The 24,479-nt window shown below is 44.6% G+C and overlaps 2 protein-coding genes across 3 annotated transcripts in view; both read left to right on the top strand.

Moving 5' to 3' along the window:
- The window catches only part of psmd13 (proteasome 26S subunit, non-ATPase 13), a 108,187-nt gene extending 102,526 nt beyond the window's left edge, over positions 1–5,661 (top strand). The window contains exons 2-14 of one of the 2 annotated variants that reach the window (XM_058629251.1): positions 64–207; positions 1,019–1,097; positions 1,909–1,943; positions 2,041–2,096; positions 2,551–2,594; positions 2,687–2,773; positions 3,170–3,341; positions 3,432–3,511; positions 3,592–3,717; positions 4,269–4,331; positions 4,900–4,980; positions 5,094–5,210; positions 5,413–5,661. In XM_058629251.1, coding sequence (XP_058485234.1) covers positions 107–207; positions 1,019–1,097; positions 1,909–1,943; positions 2,041–2,096; positions 2,551–2,594; positions 2,687–2,773; positions 3,170–3,341; positions 3,432–3,511; positions 3,592–3,717; positions 4,269–4,331; positions 4,900–4,980; positions 5,094–5,210; positions 5,413–5,508 — 1,137 coding nt within the window. In that variant the 5' untranslated portion in view covers positions 64–106 and the 3' untranslated portion in view covers positions 5,509–5,661. Of the gene's footprint in view, positions 1–8; positions 208–1,018; positions 1,098–1,908; positions 1,944–2,040; positions 2,097–2,550; positions 2,595–2,686; positions 2,774–3,169; positions 3,342–3,431; positions 3,512–3,591; positions 3,718–4,268; positions 4,332–4,899; positions 4,981–5,093; positions 5,211–5,412 lie in introns of those variants that run through there. The other variant, XM_058629250.1, reaches the window with a different exon arrangement.
- A 2,187-nt stretch (positions 5,662–7,848) lies between these two features.
- jph3a (junctophilin 3a) lies at positions 7,849–20,856 on the top strand. Its single transcript, XM_058629768.1, has 5 exons — positions 7,849–10,214; positions 13,818–14,598; positions 14,820–14,944; positions 16,126–17,378; positions 18,926–20,856. Exons 1-5 carry the CDS (start codon positions 9,833–9,835, stop codon positions 19,004–19,006), a joined length of 2,622 nt encoding a protein of 873 aa, XP_058485751.1. The 5' UTR covers positions 7,849–9,832; the 3' UTR covers positions 19,007–20,856.
- The last annotated feature ends 3,623 nt before the right edge of the window (positions 20,857–24,479 follow it).

Genomic DNA, 24,479 nt, shown 5'->3' with positions numbered 1-24,479 from the left:
GCCTTCATTTCCCATCATTCTTCGCGGTCAGCAGCAGCAGCAGCAACTCGGTTAGCTAAAATCACATCACTTTTCTAGTCCTGATTAAAAACTATCCTTCGCGGCCATGAAAGATGTCAGCGGTTACCTCAAGCAGCAGCAGAGCAACAGCTCCACTCCGGAGATGGCGGCCGAGTGGCACGGTCTGGAAGAATTGTACAACAAAAGGTAAAGATTTTAGAAAGAAAATAAATAAATAATGTACGAGTCACAGAGCTAACGTGCTCTGCTAGTGCTAGGCTAAGCTAACGGTAGCTCCCTCATTCATTGTCAACGCTCGCTGAGTCATCCGCGGAGCTAGCACTGGAGCTAAACCTGGAGCCAAAGCTTATTCAGAAATATTTTTGTTTTTAGATATTTAATGTGGAAGCTCGGAGGCATTTTTTTTAATCAAGCTATTTACAACAGAATAAGCCAAACTTAATCTGCCTGACATCAGTCTTTAGCACCTTGTTAGCCTCTTTACAGGAGTTCACACACTGTACACTGCTGCTCAATTCTGTTTTAATCAGTGTTTCAATGTAACTTAGTACAAATACTGTACTCAAGTACTACATTCACGTATCTGTACTTTACTTTATTTGTTTTTCTAGCTAATTTTACTCATTACATTATAGTTGGTTACATTAACCAAAACGATCTTTCTTACTCGTTACTGTCAAATACAATCACAAGAAAAAGAGTTGGTATTATGGTCTGTATTTATATTGAGCTTTTATAGTCACACTACAGTTTTGCCATTCACACATATTTCATACCCATTCACATGCTTCAACATGAAGTTAAGTGTTTGAGAAACACCGATCAACACTTTTCAACATTTTCTGACATTTTACGGATCAAACGAGTACTCGATGAAACGAGAATATAATCGCCAGGTTAATCAATTATGGAAAATAACCGTTAGTTGTAGCCCTAAACGTGATGACTGTGGTGATGCAGTGAAGACATCATCACTGACACTTGTCTTTTCCAACAGACTGTGGCATCAGCTGACTCTGAAGCTGACAGACTTTGTTAAAGACCCTTGCTTCAAAACAGGAGATGGCCTCATACAGGTAAATGCACTGTGGTCTCATTGTACTTTAAAATGTTTAGTTTGTTTGTTTTTTGTAAGTGTTTGTGTTTATTTATGTGGGGCCTGAGTTTGCAACGAGGGCTGGGCGACATGGCTGAAAAGCATCTACATCTTTGTAGATTTGTACATCGGTTTGGTTTTTTTGGTGGTCTGTGTTAGTTTGTTGTATTTCCGCTCTTGGTGGGTACAGTCGTCTTGCATATTTTGCGGACAACATTGGTCTGACTGTGGTCCTGTCTAAACGTTTCTTCTATTGATATCGTGGAAGTATGTATTGCGTTATACGTTGTTATCGTATTATCGCCCAGAAAACATGGCTGCCAGCATGGGACACTAGGAAAAAAAGTATTTTAGCAACATAACAAAACACTCACCTATTCAAGTTAATGCCTCCGTCTGTGTAAACTATCTTAAGAATATGTTTGTGGATTTAATTAAGTGTGTCCCTTTTATGTCCCATGCTGGCAGTTGTGTTTTATGTCTGCGTGTGGTTGGTATTACAGTATGTGTCACTACCTCTTTCAAATAATCTGACCTGCAGTTCTAAATGTGAATAAATTTAGAACTGATTGTGCATTTTGTAACAATATGTGAACGCAGAAAGGTTGATTAATCTGGCTGTATAGGTAGATATTGTAATTGTGTAAAACTGAAGGTTAATTTAGTCAGAATGTTTTATGAAGCCCAATACTGGTCAGAAGGATGATCTCCTAAATCAGATATTTATAACAAAAATGTGTTATAGTTTGAACATTGTTAGCGTAATCTGACTGTTTGTTTTCCTTTCACAGCTCTATGAAAATTTCCTCTGTGACTTCGAACACCGGTGACGTAACATGACTTAACTCGCATTAAGAAATGTCAGTAATTCAGTGTTTTCTGTTGGTTTGATGCTAATTTCCTGTTTAATGCTCCTTTAATAGAATCAACCCCTTGTCCCTTGTGGAGATTATCCTGTATGTTGCCAGACAGATGACAGGTAATGACAATTTTTACATTTATTTATGTATTTTTCTTCTTCTTTTTTTTTTTCTTTGCACATCAAGGACTCGCAAAAAAAATGGCACGGAATTGTGAATACCATGGATGGGAATTTTGGTGCTCCCTTAATTTTTCATGTTGCATGATGCGATGACCTGAATCTTGCCATTAATCGTAATCTAATGTAAACCAGGACTGCAATGATTAATCGGTGACTCAATTGTTCATCAACTATTTGGATAATTGATTAATTGGGTTTAATGTCATGTCATCAAAAACAAATTCTGATTTAGTTAGATTTGTTCCTGTTGTAAGCAAAGCTGGGGGGAAAAAAGGATTGATAAAAGCGACCTTGGATGGAAACCAGATTGGATACATGTTTTTAGAAATATTAAATACGATCTGTTGTGTAAAGGCCTTCAGTGAAGTGTTTTTTCCTCCTTTGTTTCTAGATCCTAAAGATGCCATCACTTTTCTTGAAAAGACCAAAGAAAAGGTAAGTTGACACGTTCCACTTCGGCCGTCAAGAAATATAAATGATGTATTTTCGGAACAGTTTAATGGTAATGCATTTGCATCTGATCCAAGGTGAAAAGCAGCGACGAAGCCGTCATTCTCTGCAAGACGTCGATCGGACGTCTGAAGCTGGAGATCAATGATCTTCCTGCCACAAAGGTCAGAGCATGTTTCCCCCCCCCCTTCGTACGTATGTGACGCAAATTGCCGTCTCCATCCAGTCTGACTCAGTTTGAGCTGTTTTGCAAAGAAGAATGGGCGAAAGGTTCAGTCTTAAGATGTGCAAAGCTGTTATGCACTGTTTTGTGTTGGGTCTGCTACATAAAACCCCATTAAAATTGCGTGGTTGTACTGTGAGAAATTGTGGAAAAGTTCCAGGGAGGTGAATACTAATGCAAGTCACTGTACATATTGGGAACAGAGCGTTCCACTGTTATTTCTTGTGTTTCCCGCTTCCAATGCTGTGATTTTGTGACACGTCTGTCTCTGATGTGTTTATGACATCAAACATGACCCACTAGTGAAGTGGATGACCGTGTTCATTTCCCCCTACAGAAACTCATCGAAGAAGTTGAGGAGATGTTGAATAACTTGCCCGGTGTGACGTCAGTCCACGGTCGCTTTTACGACCTCTCCAGTAAGTACTATCGTATTATCGGAAACCACGCCTCCTACTACAAAGATGCTCTGCGCTACCTCGGCTGTGTGGATATCAAAGACCTTCCAGGTGAGCAGAGATGAGTTTTTCCCCAATTCGATGTATCATAATGTTGTGTCTTATCAACAGCTGAACAATTCCATTGTTGTCGCCTCACAGAAACAGAGAAGCAAGAGAGGGCGTTCACTCTCGGACTGGCTGGACTCTTAGGAGAAGGAGTTTACAACTTTGGAGAGCTGGTGGGGTTTTCACTAAAAACACTCCTCTCCACAGCTTTTTGTTCAGCTCAGTGTGATAACAGTGACCATTTCCTTTGCAGCTGATGCATCCTGTGCTGGAGACGCTGAGAAACACAGACAAACAGTGGCTCATTGATACACTTTATGCCTTCAATGGTGGCAACGTGGAGAAATTCCAGAGCTTCAAGTCTGCCTGGGGCCAACAGGTAAATAACAAACATTTTCAAATACTCTAGTACTTAATACAGAAGTGAGTTCTAAATAATGTGTCACTTAAAGCAGAAGCTTGAGTAAACCAAAGAAGGTCTGAATCAAGCCCGAAAACATTGAGGTTGTGTTTCAAGATGTGAAATTTTCTTTGAAAGTCACAGGGTTGGGCTTCTGGTATGGATAAACAGAAATTGAGAATTTTACTTTGAAAGTCACAGGGTTGGGCTTTTGTGTGGATAAACAGAAACTGAGAATCTTAAATTGTCAAAGACGTCCTCGTTTTCTTATAAGTCACGACTCGTTGTGAATCAAAGCGTCGCTAACACCTTCCGTCTGTAACAATGTCACCTTGTCGACTCGTTACTCACACAAAACAAGTCTCTGCTCTCTGTCTTCATTCACCGGATTTCTTTGTTACTAGGCAACCAACGGCCTTTTCTGTTTCTGAATAACGATTTAAGGTCGTGTTGTCTGAGGTTATTTAGGATCAGTCGGATGTTATGTTTAAGCAAGTTAACCTCACTTTTTTTGTCCCCTTTGGTTTTAGCCGGACCTGGCAGCACATGAACCTAAACTGATGCAGAAGATCCAGCTCCTGTGTGTCATGGAGGTGAGACCAGTGACCCACTGTTATTAGAGCTGCCACTATCATGATCGATGAATCTATCCATTATATTCTCGATGGTCCCTAATATGCAGAAAGAATATGGTGGAAAGAATGAAAGAACAGATCTGTTTTCTATAAGTGAAGTTTGAAAGACTTCGCCACAGTCATGTTTTCACCCGCTGTGCATGCGGAAGAGGATGATGAGAGACTAAATCTGCCTAGTCCGTAGCTGTCTTTGCTCAAGATCAATATTACGAGCTGGTACTTGGCATAAAAGGAACCACTGGTCTACATGAACGACGCCCGTTTTCTCACTTAAACAGTTTTAAGGAACATGGTGCGGCTCATTTTTGTTTTTTGCCACAGAAGCAGGACTAATAGTAGCATATTTTAAAATGATAGACTAATACAGTGGTTCCCAACCTTTTTTCCTTGAAGCCCCCCTTGCTTGTGTCCAGGACAAACCAGGCGCCCCCCCATGTAATCTCTGGTGCCCCCTTGGTTGGGAACCACTGGTCTAATATGTTTTGTGTGTCCCAGTGTCATTATCTGTTATCTATCCTCCCTCCAGATGACCTTCACTCGCCCTGCGAACCACAGACAGCTGACATTCACAGAGATCTCTCAGAGCACACAAATCCCCGTCAATGAGGTCAGTTCAATGAGGAGTGTAATAAAAAAAAAAAAAAACATCAATAAATCCCAGTGACACGTCGTGACGAGTGTTGTGGACTCCGATAACCCGTGACTGTTTGCGTCCTGCAGGTGGAGCTGCTGGTGATGAAGGCTCTGTCTGTGGGTCTGGTCAAAGGCAACATTGATGAGGTGGATCAGAAGGTGCAGATGACCTGGGTGCAGCCCCGAGTCCTGGACCTGCAGCAGGTTGGTGCCACTACTGTTCATAGAATGTGTAACGCCCTCTACTGTTTGAATCAATGAGCGACTAATAGTTCTCCCATGTTCAGGCCTTATTTTTGAAAAGTTGGCTTGGATTTTGTGTGAATTTAGAGATTTTGTGCCAACGCTCAGTGAAAAAGTGTCCACCTGCTGCTCTAACTTCAACTCTCACCTGTGCTGCTTTCAGATCAAAGGTATGAAGGAGCGACTGGACTTCTGGTGCGGTGACGTCAAGAACATGGCGATGTTGGTGGAGCAGCAGGCGCACGACATCCTCACCTGAACAGGTGTACAGGTCCCCGGGGGGAGGAGCCTCCACCCCCGCTATAGATTTCTGTTTTCTGTTATTTCTGCTACTGGATATTTGTTCTTCTGTTGTTGTCAGTGGTGGCAACCTGTAAATTACACATTTTACAAATAAACAACATCCTCACCACACGGACTGAAAACATCATTCATGCGTAATTATCATCAGTGCCAATTAATAACTGAATATGTGTGATTATTTAACTTCTTTTGAGAGGTGCTGTAGATGTTCTGCTATTGCCTTTTGTCTATAGATTTATTATTTTTTATATTAGCAGAATTCTCCCTTGTGATGATGTACTGACACATTGAATGTTGACGGCAGGGAAACATGGACAAGTAGATGACTTAGAATAGATTTGTTTCAACGTTCTAAAGCGTTTTCTGACTTCAAACTGAAGGTGATAAACATTGTCTTTCCCTGCACCAAACTCCATGGAGCAAATGAGTGATTTTACATCACAGCTACAGGAGTTGTTGACCCACAACCACCTCCATCGGTGAGTTCAAATGTGTTATTTTGTGAGTTAGGTGTTTGAAATCTTTGCTTGGATTTACCTCAGTGACACAAACCTGCCAAACAAGGCAAGGAGACCAGCAGCTGTCTATGGACTTCAGTGCAGAAAAATTTGTGGTTTATCAAAATAAAAAAAGACACACATTTCAGTTTTCGTTCAGAAAATGCTGCCTAATGGTGAGCTGTGCATTTTATTAGCTGTTTCCTGATGGCAGCTGTTTTTAGTGAGAGCAAGAAACCTGTGTTCTCGAATGTCCAACAGGGGGCGACGCCACTGCTTTCAAGGTAAATCTGAGAAGATGAGCCGCCGCCTTGACTCATGTGAAGCGCCAGTAAACCTACATCAAGTAAGAGATGCTTTAGGGGGGTGCGGCTAAGTTGTGATTGACAGCTGGTACTGTCCAACAGGTGTTTGATTGCAGGTGGACTTTCTCATTTTCAAATAAACAAAATGGCGCTGGAGCAACGGACCGACGGTGATGCTGCTGTGTACAGGTAGAGCGATTCACCTCCTTTTTAATTGGTAAAAAGTTTAATTTTTCTTGTTTTATTGAATCTCTGATAATTAGAACTATATGTAAACAAGAGCTTTTTTTTTACGTTTTGAGCCCCTTATAGAACTTAACCTGCTCATCTTACTTTAGACAGAATTTAGTGCTCTGTACTGCATGCAAAATAGAGTTCACATTCGATGAGTTTTGATATATACGATTGTTTTTTTACACTTGCAGTATGCCCCTTAAAAGAGATAGGGATTTTATGAAAATGTCATCATTTTGTCACAAAAAAATATGGGCGTATCTGTCAGAAAGTGTTAAGAGGAAGTTTTACTTATTCAGGAGCAGAGCCCCTTGATAACCAATGAGAGCGAGTTGAACCTGGAAACGGATGTCGTGTACTTTAGAACTGAAACATGGCCACGAGGATGAATGTGAAGACCGTCTCCCAGGCCCGGTGTTCGGTAGAGAAAGAGGACAAACTTGTGGATTTATGCTAACAGTATGATGAGTGTCCGCCTCTGTGTACAATTAATTGAATAACTGAGAATATTGGCAACAAAACCAAAATTAAAAAGGTTAAAAAGCAACAAACAAACAAACATAACACTTCATTTAAATTCTGTTAATTTAAATAATATTCCCTAATTATTTTTAGGCTTTTCCCCAAACATAACATACATTTTAAGGCTTTTCCCAAACATAACTGAGAGCTACACAATTTCAACTCATCTCTGAGCCCGTTCCAAAGTTTGACTCCCAACACTGAAGCTCACAATTATCAATTACCCTCTTAAATCACAAGTTCCCTCTCTTAATTTAAATTTATTTTGAATACAGACTGGAAGGCTTCTGTTAACAACTGGGAATGACGTCCCCTGCATTACAGTTGAGAAGCCGGAAACGCAAACGTAACTCGGGTTAGCCATTGTCATCAATACCAGTCAGTAACTGCACTACTTGATATTTTATTAATGGTAAAAGTAGTGGTGTTTAGATGAAGGCAGCCATCTTGAAATCCCAAATCAGGGTTGATGACGTTTCTCCGAGTGTAAATTGGAGATTCTCAGTACCGACTACAAACAGGACACAACATAAATTGTGACTTGAGTGTTTGAAATCCTTTGTTCCTACTTACCTAATGACACATGGTACCAGCACAATCGCGAACTGCAGATCACTTGAAAACTTGGTGTATTTAGCAACAGCACTGCTGAAAGCCTGCGATCACACCCCCATACTGCTGTATTTCAGCTCAATTACTGTGTCAGACAGAGTCTGTGCTCTGGTCATCGTTTTCTATTTTCGTGCCTAGTCTGACAACTCCTACGACATGCTCCTGGAGATTCACCAATAGGAGAACAGAGTTCTCTGACACAGCGTAACATACAGACATAAACACGGTGCTGTTGCTGCAGTTAGGCGCAACAGTGACACCAAAGAACGTTTCGTTGTGCTTTGGCAACAGTAGCCCTGCCTCTTTGACGGCTTCTCAAGGGACAACCACAACAAAGTCACCCACAACGCTTTCGGTAGCCATGATTGACAGCTCCTTGCCTCGCCTCCCAGATGACCTATGAATTTGCGCAGTGTCGGGAACGATGACTGGTCGGGGTCATGCTTGTAGTGTCGCCACATCCCGAACAAGACACGTCAAGAATCTGTGCTACTGTGATTGATAATCTGACATGGTGATCATCGCCATTTGTGATATCTAGAAAATTCAGAATCTATGGACCAGAGCGTGACCCCGCCTTTTGCCCAATGTCGGCTGAGATTGGCACAGCACTCTGCGCGACCCTCATGTGGAGGATAAAGTGGTAGAAGGCGGATGAATGGATACCAGAAAGCAGAGAACTAGAGCTTTATGTACTTGTCATTACGGTAGCCCCTCAGGACTTCCGCGAGAACGACCGCCCAATCACAGACGAGATTCACCAGCGTGTCCGAAGTCTGTGACGCCAGCTTCTCAGTACTGTCATTCCTAAACGGTTGAATAACTGCCAGATATGAAAAGTGAAAGTTATCTTGGGAAAAAGGGGCAGAAGAACTCACTCAATGAACTTTTTCGGACAATTCTACAGCCATGAAATCAAAATGAATCCATGCGGATGACTGCTGCTGATTTTCAGCTTTTTTTTCTTCCACAAATGAAACAAGTGTGAAAAAGATGAAGAGGGAGAGAGTGGCAGGGGATCAATAACCCCTCAGACCTCCAGTTATCAAGAGAAGGGACTGCTGAGTCGAGGAGGAGGAGTGAGGGAGTGGAACGAGGCTGGATAATGAGGAAGAGCAGGTCGAATCTCTGGAGAGAGAGCGAGAGAGGGCTCTGTGCATGCAGCATCCCTCAGTCTCTATCTCTTTAAGAGCTCAGAAGGAGTGTGTTCACTGTACGTGTGTGTGTGTGTGTGTGTACGTGTGGGGGAAGGGTATTGGCTGGGGTGGAACAGTCCTGTAATGAGCAGATTTTAGAGAGAGAGAGAGAGAGGCAGAAAAACAGGAGAGGGCAGATGACTTGGTGGAATCCGGATACAACAACAATCCACATTACAGCGATCGCAGAAAGGGAAGACGGAGAGAGAGAGAGAGAGAAAAAAAGAGGAATAATTTATTTTTCATCTTGACTCGTCCGCAGGTTGCAGAGAGATTTAGAGTGAGCGATTGACAGTGTGTTATGTCTGCTGAGGTGTGTGTGTTTGTGTGTCTCTGAGCGTTAGCCTGATTCCAGGCCATGCTTCTCTGCTCCTCTGATTTTTGTTAATGGCGTTGGGGGGTGAAGCAGCAGCAGCAGCAGTGACGGCGGTGTCTGTGTGCCGCTTCCCTCTGTGAGTTGCAGGTGCAGTAGCGATGTTGGAGATGCTGTAATGTCTGACTGAGCTGCTGCTGCTGCTCTGAGGGCCTCTGGGACTGCTGCTGGAAAAGCCTAGGCCTCGCTTGTCTGAGCTCAGCTCCCCGGCTGAGAGTGAGGCAGGAAGGCGGAGGAGGACGAGAGTCGCTCTGCCCATGGGGAGCAGCAAGCGCGGCTGCTGCCACCGTCACTCCAGAGCCGTCACTGAGGCTGGGATTGCTTCTCCATCACGAGGTGATGCGCTTTGTTTTCACAGCGAGGAGCGAGTGTTTTACACCCTGAGCTAACAGCAGAGGGAGAGTCGAGGCCGCGCTCCTCCTCCATGCTGCCTGATTCAGGCGAGGCCTCCTCCCTCCTCCCTCCCTCTGACTGAACCAGGCCCTTGTTTTTTTTCCCTTTTTCTTGACATTCTAAGGATTTGCCTAAACCTGTTTCATGCATGTCCACTGGAGGCAGGTTTGACTTTGATGATGGGGGGTCGTACTGCGGGGGGTGGGAGCAGGGGAAAGCCCACGGCCGGGGCGTCTGCACTGGGCCCCAGGGTCAGGGCGAGTATGCCGGGGCCTGGAGCCACGGCTTCGAGGTCCTGGGCGTATACACGTGGCCCAGCGGAAACAGCTACCAGGGCACCTGGGCACAGGGCAAGCGACACGGCATTGGAGTGGAGAGCAAGGGCCGCTGGGAGTACAGAGGAGAGTGGACGCAGGGGTTCAAAGGCCGCTACGGGCAGCTGGAGAGCACGGCCAGTGGGGCCCGGTACGAGGGGACCTGGAGCAACGGGCTGCAGGACGGATATGGCACTGAAACCTATTCTGATGGAGGTAAATCTCACTAGCACCACCAACACACCCCCTGTCAGTGCTTTAAGCCATCTAGAGGGTAATTGGCCAGATTTTGCTCCCAATGTGACCCTTCTGTCAATGGTGGGTTCCTTCTGATTTTAGGCTGATTTGAACAGATTATCTGGCCAAATTATCCTGGTGTGAGGAGTTGACAGACACAAGTATTATCGCAAGTATTAAACATGTTAGATATTTACTTTACCAATCATTTTTAATGATTGGGGGCGTGAGCAGAACCCTACAATAACCAATGAGAGCAAGTTGACCGGGAAACGGATATCGCGTACTTGTTTAGAGCCGTAACTTCTTCAAGCCAAGTCAGTTCGGTCTTCTCAACCAAGACTTCATTCACTGGTTTCTGCGTTTCTCAGCACAAAATATTGCGCGCACACAACGGCTATTAACTGACGACGCAGACAGTCCGCCTCCATTTCTGTAGGTATTCTGAAGTCACTTTAAATCACACAAGTGTCTGTGAGATCCCAAATCCCTGGAATCTCCTCCCTGAGATCGATTAAACGCCAAGAGTGTGCTCCTGCGTCCTGTCTGGATCGTCTAGTCTGTGCTTTCTCAGGATTAAAATATTGAAAATCAGTTACAAAGTTTGTTGTGTCTGTGGTCTCCCACTTTTTTAAAATCAAGTCAGATTTGAAAATCCTCTGGCTCAGGGCAGGCTTAAGGGTTTCCTGAATTGCTTTGCAAACTGATTTCAGGCCTGAAGAAGAAGCGATGTCTTCTGTCACATGACCTGAATGACATGTAGGTCACTTCCACACCACAGTTTATAAAAATGAATGAACACAGTTTTATGTTTGCAAAAGGGACTCCTGCTCTGAAGACTCAAGGGTTGCGATTTGATCTGTACTATCTGTACTAAGTTCGTAGACGTCACCCGCTGTCAATCACACTGGTGTCCACTTATATGTGTCACACTTTATGATCTATTTTCCTCTAAATGGGAAATTGACATCATGTTCTATCGAGGAAGAGCCGAAACTCGTGAATGAGACCATTAACTCCTCAGGAAAGTGTTTCTCTGACGTTATAAATCAAGTAAGAGGTAGAATTGAAGTTCTGTGTGGTCACCGCTGCTTTTGTCCACCTTTCTGGAAGACTATATTTCCATGCACAGTTGCTGTTTAGTTGGACGACTGTCCTTGTTCCAGTATACAAACAGTAGCAGGGAATCGATTTATTGAATGAACACCAGGTGGCGATACACCCTTTTTCAGCTTGTTAGCATAAGTAGGTTTCCAGATTAGTTTTTTGCATGTCGAGTGCCATTCCGTGTCTTCCTACCATCCATCCAGATCATAAAAACGTCTCCTTGTTGATCTAAAAAATTAATTGGGCCAGTATTTCACAATTTCTTGTCGCTTTTGTCTTCTTCTGTGTATTGGCTTTTATTTCCAGGTATGAGTCGCTGGTGGGAACTGTGAAACATGTGCCCAGGCCAGCTTGCCAGCAGTCTTGTCTGACTGAACGTGTCCCACTTTAGTACCATTGCAGTTGGACTAACATATTAACATGTCTTTCTAAAAGTCCAATTTTAGTTGGAGTCACTCAATAATTGTGTTTCTAAGGTCAGGTGAAAAGCACTGTGCGGTCCACAGTCATGGACTGGGGTTGCAGAGGGGTCACAGGGTCACTTGATGTCTTGTCTGAGGAGTGTGGTGGTGGGGACCTCCATCGTAATTAGATGATTAGAAAACTACAGAATCAGGCCATGAATGTCAAAGGTGAACGCATGTGTGTCCAAAATTAGAAATTAAACCGCTGTCTCATCGTCTGCTGTTTGGAGACACACACACACACAGGTTTTCACAGCTACTTTACTAAGGACACTGCATCGAAAGCTCTTGATGCCTAACCTTAACTATCACCATAACTTTATAACCATAAGACAGTTCAAATCTTTGCCTAAACCAGTTCCTCAAAAATCTACCTCACTAGGACCAGGTTTTGTCTCCATGAGGACTACTGGTCCTGACAAGGTCAGTGTTTTTGCCAGAAATAGATCCTTAAGAGGTAACAAATACAAGTACACACACACACACACACACAAGTTAATAAAAAAATGCCACACACCCCCCACTTCTGCATCCCTCTGTGCTGTCAGGTCTCCATGGTAACAGGAGACAGCAGGTCAGCATGTCACTGGAGACCTCTCCTGCTCTCTGATTGGCTCTCTGCTTCTGTCACTTTACATTTTTTCCTCCTTAATGACTTTGGGGGTTTGTTATCTAGGCCGTTTGATCACGGACGCCCGAGCTGCGTGTGTGGGGCCCGGATGATGGAGACAGCGAGCAGGTCAATAAGTGATGCAGGGGGAGCGAACATACAGAGTGTGTGTGTGTGTGTTTGTTTGTATGTTTGTGTGTTTGTATGTATGTTTGTGCTGCACTGAAGGTGGAGAAGGAGAGAGAGAGAAACATAAAAAAAGAGTGCGTCACGCGACAGCTCTGCTCCGCTCCACTCTTCCGCTCACGTGGAGGATCGCCAACAGATGAATATAGCACGCACGAGCTGACACATTTTCCCCAACCCAATAAATGTGCTGTTGTCTCACACACACACACAGTAATTATAGGCCACGCAAAGCCTCCTGCACATAGGCTGAGTTTCAGCACCACGGACAGCTCCTGTCCCACAGTCAAATCAATATAGAAGTGAAAGTAGAAATATTCTGCCATTTTGTCACATGAAAAATAAAGACAGTTGCACCTAAACAAATGTTTTTATATTGTTCTTTGTTTGGTATTTTTTAAGTATTCATTTTTTTATCATAATTTGCATAATCTTGCTATTTTGCACCAGCGAAGGTATCCATACCTCGCTATGGATGCCTATTATAGTCTATTATAATAATATATATTGTTTATTATTTATTGATGCAAACACTGAGAAATTAAAACCTGCATCTGAGTTTTCTTTTGCCGTGAATGGGTTGTGAAAACATTTAAAGGTCCAATATGAAACATGAAAACTTTTTAAAGCCTTTGTAATGAGAAACAAGAGTTTAATCCATTCAACTGGAAAGTTACAACTGCATTGTAAAGTAGTGACATCTTGAAACACATATTTAAGACAAAGGGTAAACTGAATCATGCTTTTACGTGCAATATGTTTAACAGCTCAGCGTCATCAGCACCCGTGTGGCTCTCATTCATTGCTCTTGTTTGGAGCACATGTGACATTAGTGCGCAGTTACGGTGACGTACGATATGGTGGCAACAGACGTCCAAGCATCACGTCATTCCAATCCCTGTGAGGCCGTTACTTCTGTTTTGGTTTCGTTGTTGAGTGTCGCGATCATCGCCGTGTCGGTGAAATAGTGCCACTGTATCAAGCAAAGCAAACACGCCATTCCACACTTGTGCACAAATAGTAATGATAAGAGTATAACTAAATACCTTAACACATAACATAACCAGTGTTACGTGGCTTCAGGGCCCCATTGGGATGCGTAACATAGCGAGGATGTCGGTATAGTAGTGCAGAGGCTTGGGCTTCAGGGCGTTCAGTAAATCATCCTTGCGGTTCCTGCTCTAACTTGGGTTTTGTCTGTTGTCTGTCCTCCAGGAACCTACCAAGGCCAGTGGCTGGGCGGGATGCGTCATGGCTATGGTGTACGGCAGAGCGTGCCGTACGGCATGGCGGCCGTCATCCTCTTCCCCCTGCGAACATCCATAAACTCTCTGCGCTCCGAGCACAGCCACGGCCCTCCGGCTGTGCTACAGGACAGTGCTGCCACAACACCGACGGACGGGGTCGTGGCCGGACTGGCCGGGAGCCCGGTGGGCAGGGGCGGGTTCGCTCTGACGGCTCCAAGTGAAGCCGAACGCCAGAGGAAGCGAAAAGGCCGTTTCCGGCAGTCCATCCTCAGCGGCCTGAAGCTGCGACGCTCCGAGTCTAAAAGCTCCCTGGCGAGTCAGCTCAGCAAGCAGAGCTCCTTCTGCAGTGAGGCCGGCATGAGCACGGTTAGCTCTGCTGCGTCTGACATCCACTCCAACGCAAGTGAGAGTGAGCAGGGCGCCCCTGTGGATGCCACTGTCACTGAAATGTACGCCGGGGAGTGGCGCAGCGACCAGAGGGCAGGCTGGGGCATGAGTCGGCGCTCAGACGGCCTTCATTACGCAGGTGAATGGGCAGCGAACAAGAGGCATGGGTACGGCTGCACCACCTTCCCCGACGGCACCAAGGAGGAAGGAAAGTACAAACAGAATGTGTTGGTGAGCGGGAAACGCAAGAACCTGATTCCACTGAGGGCCAGTAAGATCAGAGAGAAGGTGGACCGAGCCGTCGAAGCCGCGGAGAAGGCCACAGACTTCGCCAAACAGAAGGCGGAGATCGCTATGTCCAGGTGAGGTTGCTGACTTCCTTTCTTCTGTCAGAAGGACAGCCACAGAGACCCTCCATGTACTCACCACTTTATTGATGACTTCACAACAGCTGTGGTTTTAGCTCATGATGGTGTTTTGCAGTCACTGCATCAGGCAGCCGTACGTCAGAAAAAGTTCTGTTGAAATTCACCCACATGTGGCTCCTGTTTGACCGCAGTCTTTCTCCCCATCTCCTGTTCAGGATGAGCCACGCTCGTGGGAAGGCGGAGGCGGCTGAAGGAGTGGCACAGAAGGCCATGGAGGAGTGTCGACTGGCCCGCATCGCTGCAAAAGAGCTCTCCCCCTCCTTTCACATCTACGGCAATGGTGAGTCAACACTAGACCGCACGAGGGGTCAGAGTTCAGAGCGGACGACACAGAGAACGTTCCTTTGTCTTTACATAGTTTCATTTGTTTGTTAATTTGTTTCTTACTTAAATACTTCTAATACTATTGTCATTTAAGCCTTGTTTCGATAATCCATTTGATAGTTTTGAGTGTTCTGATTTGGGCGTGTGGGGGCTGCAATTAACGGTTTCTTTCTGGATTAATTAAGCATTTCTCTGGTCCATACAATGTCAGGAAATGTTGAAAAATGTTTTAACTCTAATTCCCAAACCAAGAAACGATGAAGATTGCAAATGTCTTGTTTCTTCCACAAACCAAAATTCACATTTAAGAAGCTGGAAAAACACCCAAACTTGATTAGTTCATGGCTAATTTAGCTGGCAAATCATTTAGTCGTGGAATAATCAGTTTGTTACTGTAGCCCTGGTTCTTTTAATGATTAAAAAGCTCTCTGACTTTTCAAGCTTTTAAAACTTTTTTAAAGATTTTTAAGAGATTTTAGTTTCCTTATTTTCCCCTTGTGTTCTTGCAAGCATGTCCATATCCCAAGTGGTGGGTTGAAGCTCATACAACCACAATTCTTGCATTAAAGTTGACTTAAGGTCTGGGTTATAATCACCAGGTTCCGTGTGCGTGGAAAGCTGTTTCTCAGTTCTGTTTTTCTTATACAGTAGAACCAGCGCAGACATTATGCATGCTATTTAAATAGACTGCATAACACAGTTGTGGAGATCAGAAGGTGTATCACAACAGCGTTGTCAAAATAATCTCTAAACTACTCCGGATTAGCCCGAGAATTCACAATAAATCAAGTGTATTCACTTCCATAATCCGCTCTGAGCCGCAGTGTTTCAGAGTGTGTGCAGCTTCCCTCTCCTCTGTGTGACTCCACATGCTAATAACTCACACACACACAAACTTGATTTTATATCGTAGTGAGGACACGACATAGACACAATGCATTCCTTAGCCCCTTACACAGACCTTAACCATCACTTCTACTAAGTGCCTTCACCAAATACTAACCATAACCCAACTCTAACCCTAAAACCAGGTCTTAACCTTGAAAATGTCCTCACAAAGATATAAATACAAGCACACACACACACACGCTCTGGTGCCAAGTCATTTCATCGGTGCTTGTCTCGCACTGTTTTCAGGTCTTGAATGTCAGCGGCCCAAGCAGCAGGACGCCAAGGACAAAGACCACGAGGTCATCTCCACGGAAACGGACAGTCCGGAGCTGTGCACGCCTGACACCACGCCGCCTGTGATCACGCCTGACCTGAGCCCCGTGCTGAGTGTACTCACGTCGCCCCCCCACAGTCCACCAAAGCACGCCCACCGCCCCAGAAATGCTTGCTTCATGCGCCAGAGTGCCGTGGACGATCAGGGTGGCGCTGAGATCCAGGTGCTGGTGGAGGGGCGGGGGTTGGATCTGCCGAAGGGAGGGGCTAACAACTGGAATGACGAAAAGTACTTGGAGCAAGGGGGCAGCAGCCGCTCCACCACGCCGTCCCTCCTGGAGGAGCAGGAGGGCCAAGTCAACGGGCACGAGCAGGCGCCAGTGTCCAACCACAAACCGCCTGAGAAATCCTTCTCCAATCACAAGACCCGGGACCACGCCTCCTCCTACCGAGCGTGGGAGCACTCCTCATCCAGCCAAAAGCCCTCCAAGCATGTCTCGTCCAATCACAAGTCAAGGGAGTACTCGTCCTCCAATCACAAAACATGGGATCATTCCTCCACCAATCACAAGCCCTGTGATCACGCCTCTTCCAACTACAAGCCGCAGGTGCACATTTTATCCAATCACAAGGCCTTGGAACATAACATGTCCAATCACAAGACTTCTGAGCATGCTTCCTCCAATCACAAGTCCCAAGATTATATCTACTCCAATCATAATGCAAAGGACCACGTCTCTTCCTCCGCGTATAACCCTCGAGAGCATGTCTACTCCAACCACCATCCAAAGCAGCACAACCCGTCCAACCACAAGCTTTCCAAGCATGCTGTAATCGACCAAAGGCTGGACGGCCTCACCGTGGGCTGGACTGCCGACAGCGCCCTCAGGTGGAGCCCCGCCCATTCGCGCCTCACAGAGCAGGACGAGGAGAGGATGAACGACTACACGGTGGACATGCGGCTTCAGTGTGCGGACTCTCAAACGCCCCGAGGGGGGCCGGGCCCAGAGTCCCCGGCCCAGAAAAACAACAGGCTGCGATCCCGCGGCCTCCGGCCGGTCCGAGAGGGATCCATGGACTCTGTACAGATGCTGGACAACCTGAATGTGGGGGCGGAGCTGGAGGAGTGGCCGCTGCACAGGGACCTCACCCTCTCCCCGCCCCTAAAGTCCCAACCCATCACTCTGGAGCAGGAAGGAGAGCATCTCACCCTCAAATCAAACTCAGTGAGTCCTCATATTTGACCATGTTTATAAGAAATAAGATAAGAAAATCAGAAGTGTCTTTTAAAATCATCCTGTGGGAATCAATATCCAATGATATAAAAAGATTATTTTCCCGTATAGCCCAGCCTGCAACTCCTGCAGTGTGCAACGTTTGTTGATTTTTGTTGTTGTTGTTGTTGTTATTCAATCAAACTATATTTATATAGATAGCACTTTCATGCAAGGCAATGCAACTCAAAGTGCTTCCCAGGATAAAAACATAATGAAAGATCTCCTCTCTGGTGACAAAGACGCTGATTTGCTGATTCGCTGGCTTCCTTCACCAGCGCGAGTGAAATTACCGTAATTTTGATGTGCAACTTCTCAGCTCACTGTTGGAATTTTTCCGATAACGGAAATGTTGCATAATTACGGTAAAGTGAATTTTTGTATCACTATGTTGACATGAAAACAGTAATGTTTATATGTATATGTATATATATATATATATATATATATATATATATATATATATATATATATATATACACTGCCTGGCCAAAAAATGTTGCCACCTAAAAAAAAGGGTCACATCGTTGGACCGCCTTTAGCTTTAATTACACCACTCATTCACTGTGGCATTGTTTCCATAAGCTACTGCAATGTCACAAGATGTATTTCCGTCCAGTGTTGCGTTAATTTTTCACCAAGGTCTTGTATTGATGATGGGAGAGTCACATCCCAAAGATTCTCAATGGGGTTAAGGTCTGGACTCTGTGGTGGCAAATCCATGTGTGAAAATGATGTCTCATGCTCTCTGAACCACTCTTTCACAATTTGAGCCTGATGAATCCTGGCATTGTCATCTTGGAATATGCCCATGTCATCAGGGAAGCAAAAATGCATTGATGGAATAATCTGGTCATTCATTATATTCAGGTAGTCAGCTGACCTCATTCTTTGGGCACATAATGTTGCTGAACCTAGACCTGACCAACAGACGTTTGGAGTGGGCGTGGTTAATGTGGAAAAAAGCGGAAATGCCACAGTGTTGCCAACTTTCCCGAGGTTCTACCGTAATGACAAGTATATGGGCGCAATTAAAGCTCTATTTCTCTGCTTTCCAGTGTCCATCCATCCATCTTTTACCACTTTATCCTCCACATGAGGGTCGCGGGTGGCCAATCTCAGCTAACGTATAGTGAAAGGGTGGGGGTCACGTGGCCCTGGACAGATCACCAGTCCATAGTTTTTTGAATTTTCTAGACATCACAATTGGTCGAGGAGTCACGGTAATGAGACGTATACATGCCAAACCCTGTCAGTGACGACAGGATGGTAACATTTTACTACTTTTAAGTACAGTAAATGTCAAATACTTAGATTTTTACTCAAGTCATATTGTAAAAGTTGACTTCAACTTCTGCCAAAGTCATTTCCTGCTAAGATACTTTTACTCAAGTATCCCTGTGAGGTGCTTTATACAAGGCTGATTACTGTGATGTAATGTATATCTGTTGCTGCTGTTTGTGGACTAAGGGTGTTCTTTCTCTCCTCTTGTCTCTTAGGGCTCCAGCTCTATTCTGGTGGTTATGGTCATTTTACTCAATATTGGAGTAGCCATTCTTTTCATTCACTTCTTTATTTAAGCTTATACAGGTATGATCTTAACGAAGACTTATTGATAACTACGGTATATTATATTATTACTTAACTGGGACGGACATTCTGCCTACTGACCGGAGCCCGCGGCCGGAGTGACGGACACAGCAGAGCCTTTCTACTGTTGCTGCTGCTGTTTCCAGGTTATTCTGTCAACAAAGCCCATTTCAGTTTGAGCAGCGTTTCCTTTTTCATGTGCTTGTTTTCAGCTTGCAACCACAGACAAAAGAAAAAAAAGAGAGAAAAACAACAAAGGCGATCGGTGAGGAGAGTGCAGCGTTAAACTAAATGTGGTGAACCAGGACCACATGCATGGGTATCCAGTGGGCTGGAGATGGCACAGGCACTTGTTTCCTGGTTTGTGTGTGAGAGAGACATGCTTACCAAAAGCATGACACACACACACACACACACTCACACACTTGCACTCAAACCTCAACTCCACTCACATACACACACACACAAAAACCCTCATTTTGCCTTTTAACCCTTTGCCCTCTCAGTCCAGTCCACCGGTCTCTTACTGACCCTCTTCGCACTATGCTACAAACAGAACTATGCTGCAGAGTAGATCCATTTAAAAGGGCTCCGTCATGATTCTTTTCTTCTGGTTTTTTGTTGTTTTTTTAACCCCCACTATGAACATATACACGCAACCATTGCATGAGGCTGTGTGGGGTTTTTCTATCCCTTTAACATCACCGCTCTGTCTCCATCCTGATCATCACCACCTCACACGCCCGACCACACATCGCCAGAATCTGACCAGATTCACGTTTGATCCTCCAAATCAAACGTCCGCAACTCGCAACTCACACTCGAGGGGGGAAAACGTTTTTCCCCCCGAATCCATCGTGAAGTGAGGTTTTCCGCCGACCCACAGAAACACTCCGCACACGAAACAAACCTCCACATGAAGACCACATGTAACCGCTGACATACTGACGATTCAGCCTTGCCCCCTTTGTACAGCCTGGAGACTGTTATGTTATAACCACTAATTCTACTATATATGTGTATGTGTCATTATTATTCAAGTTTGTTACTTTTGCAGTTTGCAAGACAGAGAGAATGCCGAGTGCCTCGTATTTAGTCCTTTTTTTTTTTTTTTTTATAACGTTGCAGATTTATTTAAGACCCTCGATGAAAAGCGCCGCGCGATCAGGCGAAGGCTACTTTCGGATTACCAGGTGAATTTGATATTTTTCACGTAAATCCGACCAACAGATTGGTGTCACTTCAGAATGGGGTCCTAGATCAGATATTTTTCCAATGTACACTATATGGATTAAAGTATTGGGACGCCTGAACTTCATTCAAATACGTATCGAGTCCTTAAATATGTCGGGTCCCCCTTTTGCACAGCTTCCACTCTTCTTGGAAGACTTTCCAAGATAGGTTGAGGTCAAGGCTCTGTGTGGGCCGGTCAAGTTCTTCCACACCAAACTCAAAGTCAAGCCACGTCTTTACAGTCCTTGCTTTGTGCACTGGGGCACAGTCATGTTGTAATAGTAAAGGACCTTCCCCCAAACTGTTAGCATAGCATTGTCCAAAATGTCTTGGTGTGCTGAAGCGTTTAAAGGCCGAAGAAGTAGTCGCCAAGGATAGTCACCCAAGCCTCGGGCTGGTGACCCTCAAACCCACTGACACCCCGACTCCCCTGCCCTAGGACCTTTCAGCCGATGAGCCGCTCGAAACCAGACGTGTCCGAGGGAGCTGTAGCATCGTTCTCTTCTTCGTTGGTAGGAATGCGTCCTATTCCCTCTTGCGTCCAGACTTGTACCGCCACCCAATGGTGAAGTGGGATATACTTCAGGACCCTGACGCGCGAGTACACCAGGGTGTGCTTAGCGCATTGCGGCATGTGCGCAGAAGTATACCAGGGCCTTTAGATTGTACTTCATTGGAGACACCAAAGCCTGATTGAAACACATGAAATCAATACTTAGCTTAAAGTGTGGCCAAACACTTTTGTCTATATAGTGCATGAGGGAGAAAAGTCATATCAGAATCCGCGCAGTTGCCCTGTGCCTGCAACACAGCAAAATGAAACAACAGTGGAGGAGAATGTTGAACCTCGAGAGCTGAATCCCGCCCACAAATTTCGTAGGGATAGCTACTATTTCTAACTTCCCCCTGTGGGGGATCAATAAAGGTACAAATAATCGTAAAACATATCTCCCACTTCGACATCAAGTGGACTCACAAATATGCACTCTCTGCATGTGAAAATGTGTTTGTGCGCATGCGTGCTGTTTTTTACAGTGCAGAAACGTGCTCGCTGTAAACGCGGATCTGCGGTGAAGTGGATTTGATTGGATTTGGACATTTGAAGAGTGGCTGGTAATCTGAGCGTAGCCTAAAGGCTCACACGTACGACAACGGGTTTGGACGGCAGACCTTTTTTAGAAATGCAAAAGAAAAAAACAATTGTTTCTGGAAAGTTTCCGTGTGGATAAGGCTGGAGAAACGAGGGACTCACCCCGCCCCCCACGCCCGCCATTCCTACATGCAAAACTTCCTCTCAACCCTGAAATGGCATGCACTGTTCTGTCTCTCTCTCTGTCTCTCTCTCTCTGTCTCTCTCTCTCACTCTCTCACTCCCAGTCCCCCCCCCTTCATAAAGGGAACGCCGGGGTGTCTCCGCTGTCACTTCCAGACACGTTTTTTCGGGCCAGATGAGATTTTTTTCCAGCATGTTTGTTTCGCCTGCTCAGCCTGGTGTCAGTTTGTGAGTTTCTCCCTCTCGTCTCTTTTATCCAGCAACACAAGGCTACACGAGACGCGGAGAGCAGTGTAAAATAAACGCTTGCTTCTAACTCTCAGTGGATACCGAGAATGTCCCGAGTTTATGAATGATATAAAAGAAAAAAAAACAAAAAACTCTACTGCTACTGTATGTTTTATACTTCGCACCCAGTGGCATCATCATGTTGTGACATCATTGCATGCCCGAGCATGCTCTTTCTTACTCTTTGGTTTATGAGGTTGTTTCAAAGTTAATGTGGAGAAAATAATGAAATGTTTGAAATTAACGACGTTTTGGTGTGGTTATTGCTGCTGTCTCAAATTATTCCGACATCAACAAAAACTGCAGCTGACACTTCTACGACTGCGAATGCTGCTACTGCTCATTGACTTTAATTAAAAATGGACATAGTCTTCAGGTTTAAAAGCCCAGGACGTAGGATGGAAGTAGCACTCATCCACCAGGGGGCGACTCCACCCATCCATCCATCCATTGTCTATTTCTAGGGTCGTGGTGCCAATCTCAGCTGACAGGGCAAAAGGCGGGGTACACTCTGGACAGATAGCCAGTCCATCACAGGGACACATATGGGTTCATTCACACCAGAACCCTAGTTTGTTTGCTGGGAAAGTCCAGTTTGTTTGAGGAGATGTGAACGTGCAACCGAACTCTGATGTGCACCAAAGAAGCAAACTCTGGTCCGCCTAAAAACCTAGGTCTCGGTTCGCTTCAAGTGACCCAAATGCAGAAAGTGGACTACAATGCAGGGCATTGTGGGTAAACACAACCAAAACATAGAGAAATTAAATTAAAAAAAAACAAGAGTGATGGGATTTGATGCAGCTCCATGTTTTGCTCTTATGTGGTGGAAACAGAAGTCGCTCTGCATTAACCAACAGAGGAGCGAGTGCCAACCGTGTGGCCGGAGGCGACTCCGTTGGTTGCAGAGAAGTCAATTTAAATGAAAGTCTATGGGAAAATGAGCTTCTACGTTGCACTTGATTTATAACATCTGTAAACATTTTCCTCAGGAGTTAATGAGGAGTTAATGGTCTCTATGACTAGTTTCAGCTCTTCTTCAATAGAACGTGATGTTGATTTAGTAAATTATTTAGAAGAAAATAAAGCGCAACTTGTTGAAAACCAGAGTACCAGCTGGCATGGAGCCTGGTTGTAGGTGACGAATGTCAATTTCTGGCTTCAAAAACTGACATGGCGTCGGTCAATTTGCGAATTTTCAGGCTTCAGAATGGAAGTTCCTTTTGCAAACGAAATACTATGCCCACTTCCATGCTACTGCTACAGCTAAATGTGGGTAGTGTGATAAACTGTATGGCCAGTAGTCATAGAACTCAGATCTTTTCCGAATTAACAATAAAGGCCCATTTATACTCCCGTTGCCGTTTTACATCCGTCCATCCCAAACGTCATCTCGTCACTAACCTACTGTGCATCTCTTGTGTCGGTATGGATGTAGACGAGATACTTCCTCTCGAGGGCCGTGCCAAGTACCAAGTGAAACGAACCCAAAGTGTGGACAAAATGCTCAGTCCATCTCTTTCTTTTGCATTGAAAGCAAAAGTCCTCGCCTTTCAAAGTGCTTTCCAGGTGATTGATGAAAACAGTGGGTGAGTTCGATAGGATTTTGAGGCTAACACAAGAAAAAGTGATTGGTTGGTAATAGAAAAGGCAATTAAAAAGGTAATAAAACAACATATATATATAACTATATATATATATATATATATATATATATATATATGTTTATGTCTGGATAGCCATTGTCAAATAAAGTTGTTTAGGTGAGTAAAAAACTGTGGTGCGTATGCGAGCTACCTCTGGTGGCCCCAAGTAGAAGGAGGCCCCTGTAAAAGCTCAGTACCCTAAACTGCTTTTGGATTTAAGAGAACGTCCAGGCAGAATGTCGCATACTGCAGCTTTAAATGCACGAGGAAATATAGACATGGACTTCACGGCACTCACCTTTAAGATGCATTTACGTCCATTCGTTTGTACAGTCTAAACATAGCATTATCACTAACCTTAACCATAACCACTAAATGCCTAATCCTAATCCAGGGTTGCATAGAAACAAACAAGCGCTCACACCTACGGTCGATTTAGAGCACGGGTCTGCAACCTCGAGAATCAGAAGAGCCATTTTTGACCCCTCTCCACCCAGATATAATTTATTTGGAACCAATAAAATGAAGACGACATCATGTAATAAGGAGTGCGTGTTGGCCTACCTTAAAATAAACCACATAACTTTGTAGATCTATCGAGTCCTTCCATTATTTGTGGAAAACACCTAATCCAGTTCCTCAGAAATTAGGTTCTGCCTCATTAGGACCAGGTTTTGGTCTCCATGAGGACTACTTGTTCAGTGTTTGAGCCAGAAAAGGTCCTACAGAGGTTTTTCTGAGGTTTACTGTATAAAAGCAGTGAATGTTGGAGTAACTGGGCTGTTTTATGAAGGTTGGGTGAGTGGATTATAGTGACATCTAGTGGTGAAGCTGCCTATTACAGCTAATTACACCTCTCCCGAGGTGAAGTTAATAAAAAAAGAAAATTTGAAATAGTACAGCATCGTGGACGGATTATGAAGTTTTTCATGACTTAAAGGACTTTTGGGGCCAAAGACCAAGAAGACAACAATGTTGATACACTGATGACAGTTTCTCTAAAAACATAGTATTGATGCTGATTTG

This window comes from Solea solea, chromosome 5 (assembly GCF_958295425.1).
Source record: "Solea solea chromosome 5, fSolSol10.1, whole genome shotgun sequence".
In the NCBI taxonomy this organism is placed as follows: domain Eukaryota; kingdom Metazoa; phylum Chordata; class Actinopteri; order Pleuronectiformes; family Soleidae; genus Solea; species Solea solea.
Note: the sequence above shows the minus strand (reverse complement) of the source record. Positions and strands in the feature narration are given on the sequence as shown.

What these genes read in the sequence shown, in the direction of transcription:
- jph3a (XM_058629768.1), top strand. Translation starts at nt 9,833, where the DNA reads ATGTCCACTGGAGGCAGGTTTGACTTTGATGATGGGGGGTCGTACTGC. An exon ending in TGAAACCTATTCTGATGGAG is followed by an intron (nt 10,215 to 13,817) that starts GTAAATCTCACT and finishes TCTGTCCTCCAG; the next exon opens with GAACCTACCAAGGCCAGTGG. An exon ending in TCACCCTCAAATCAAACTCA is followed by an intron (nt 17,379 to 18,925) that starts GTGAGTCCTCAT and finishes CTTGTCTCTTAG; the next exon opens with GGCTCCAGCTCTATTCTGGT.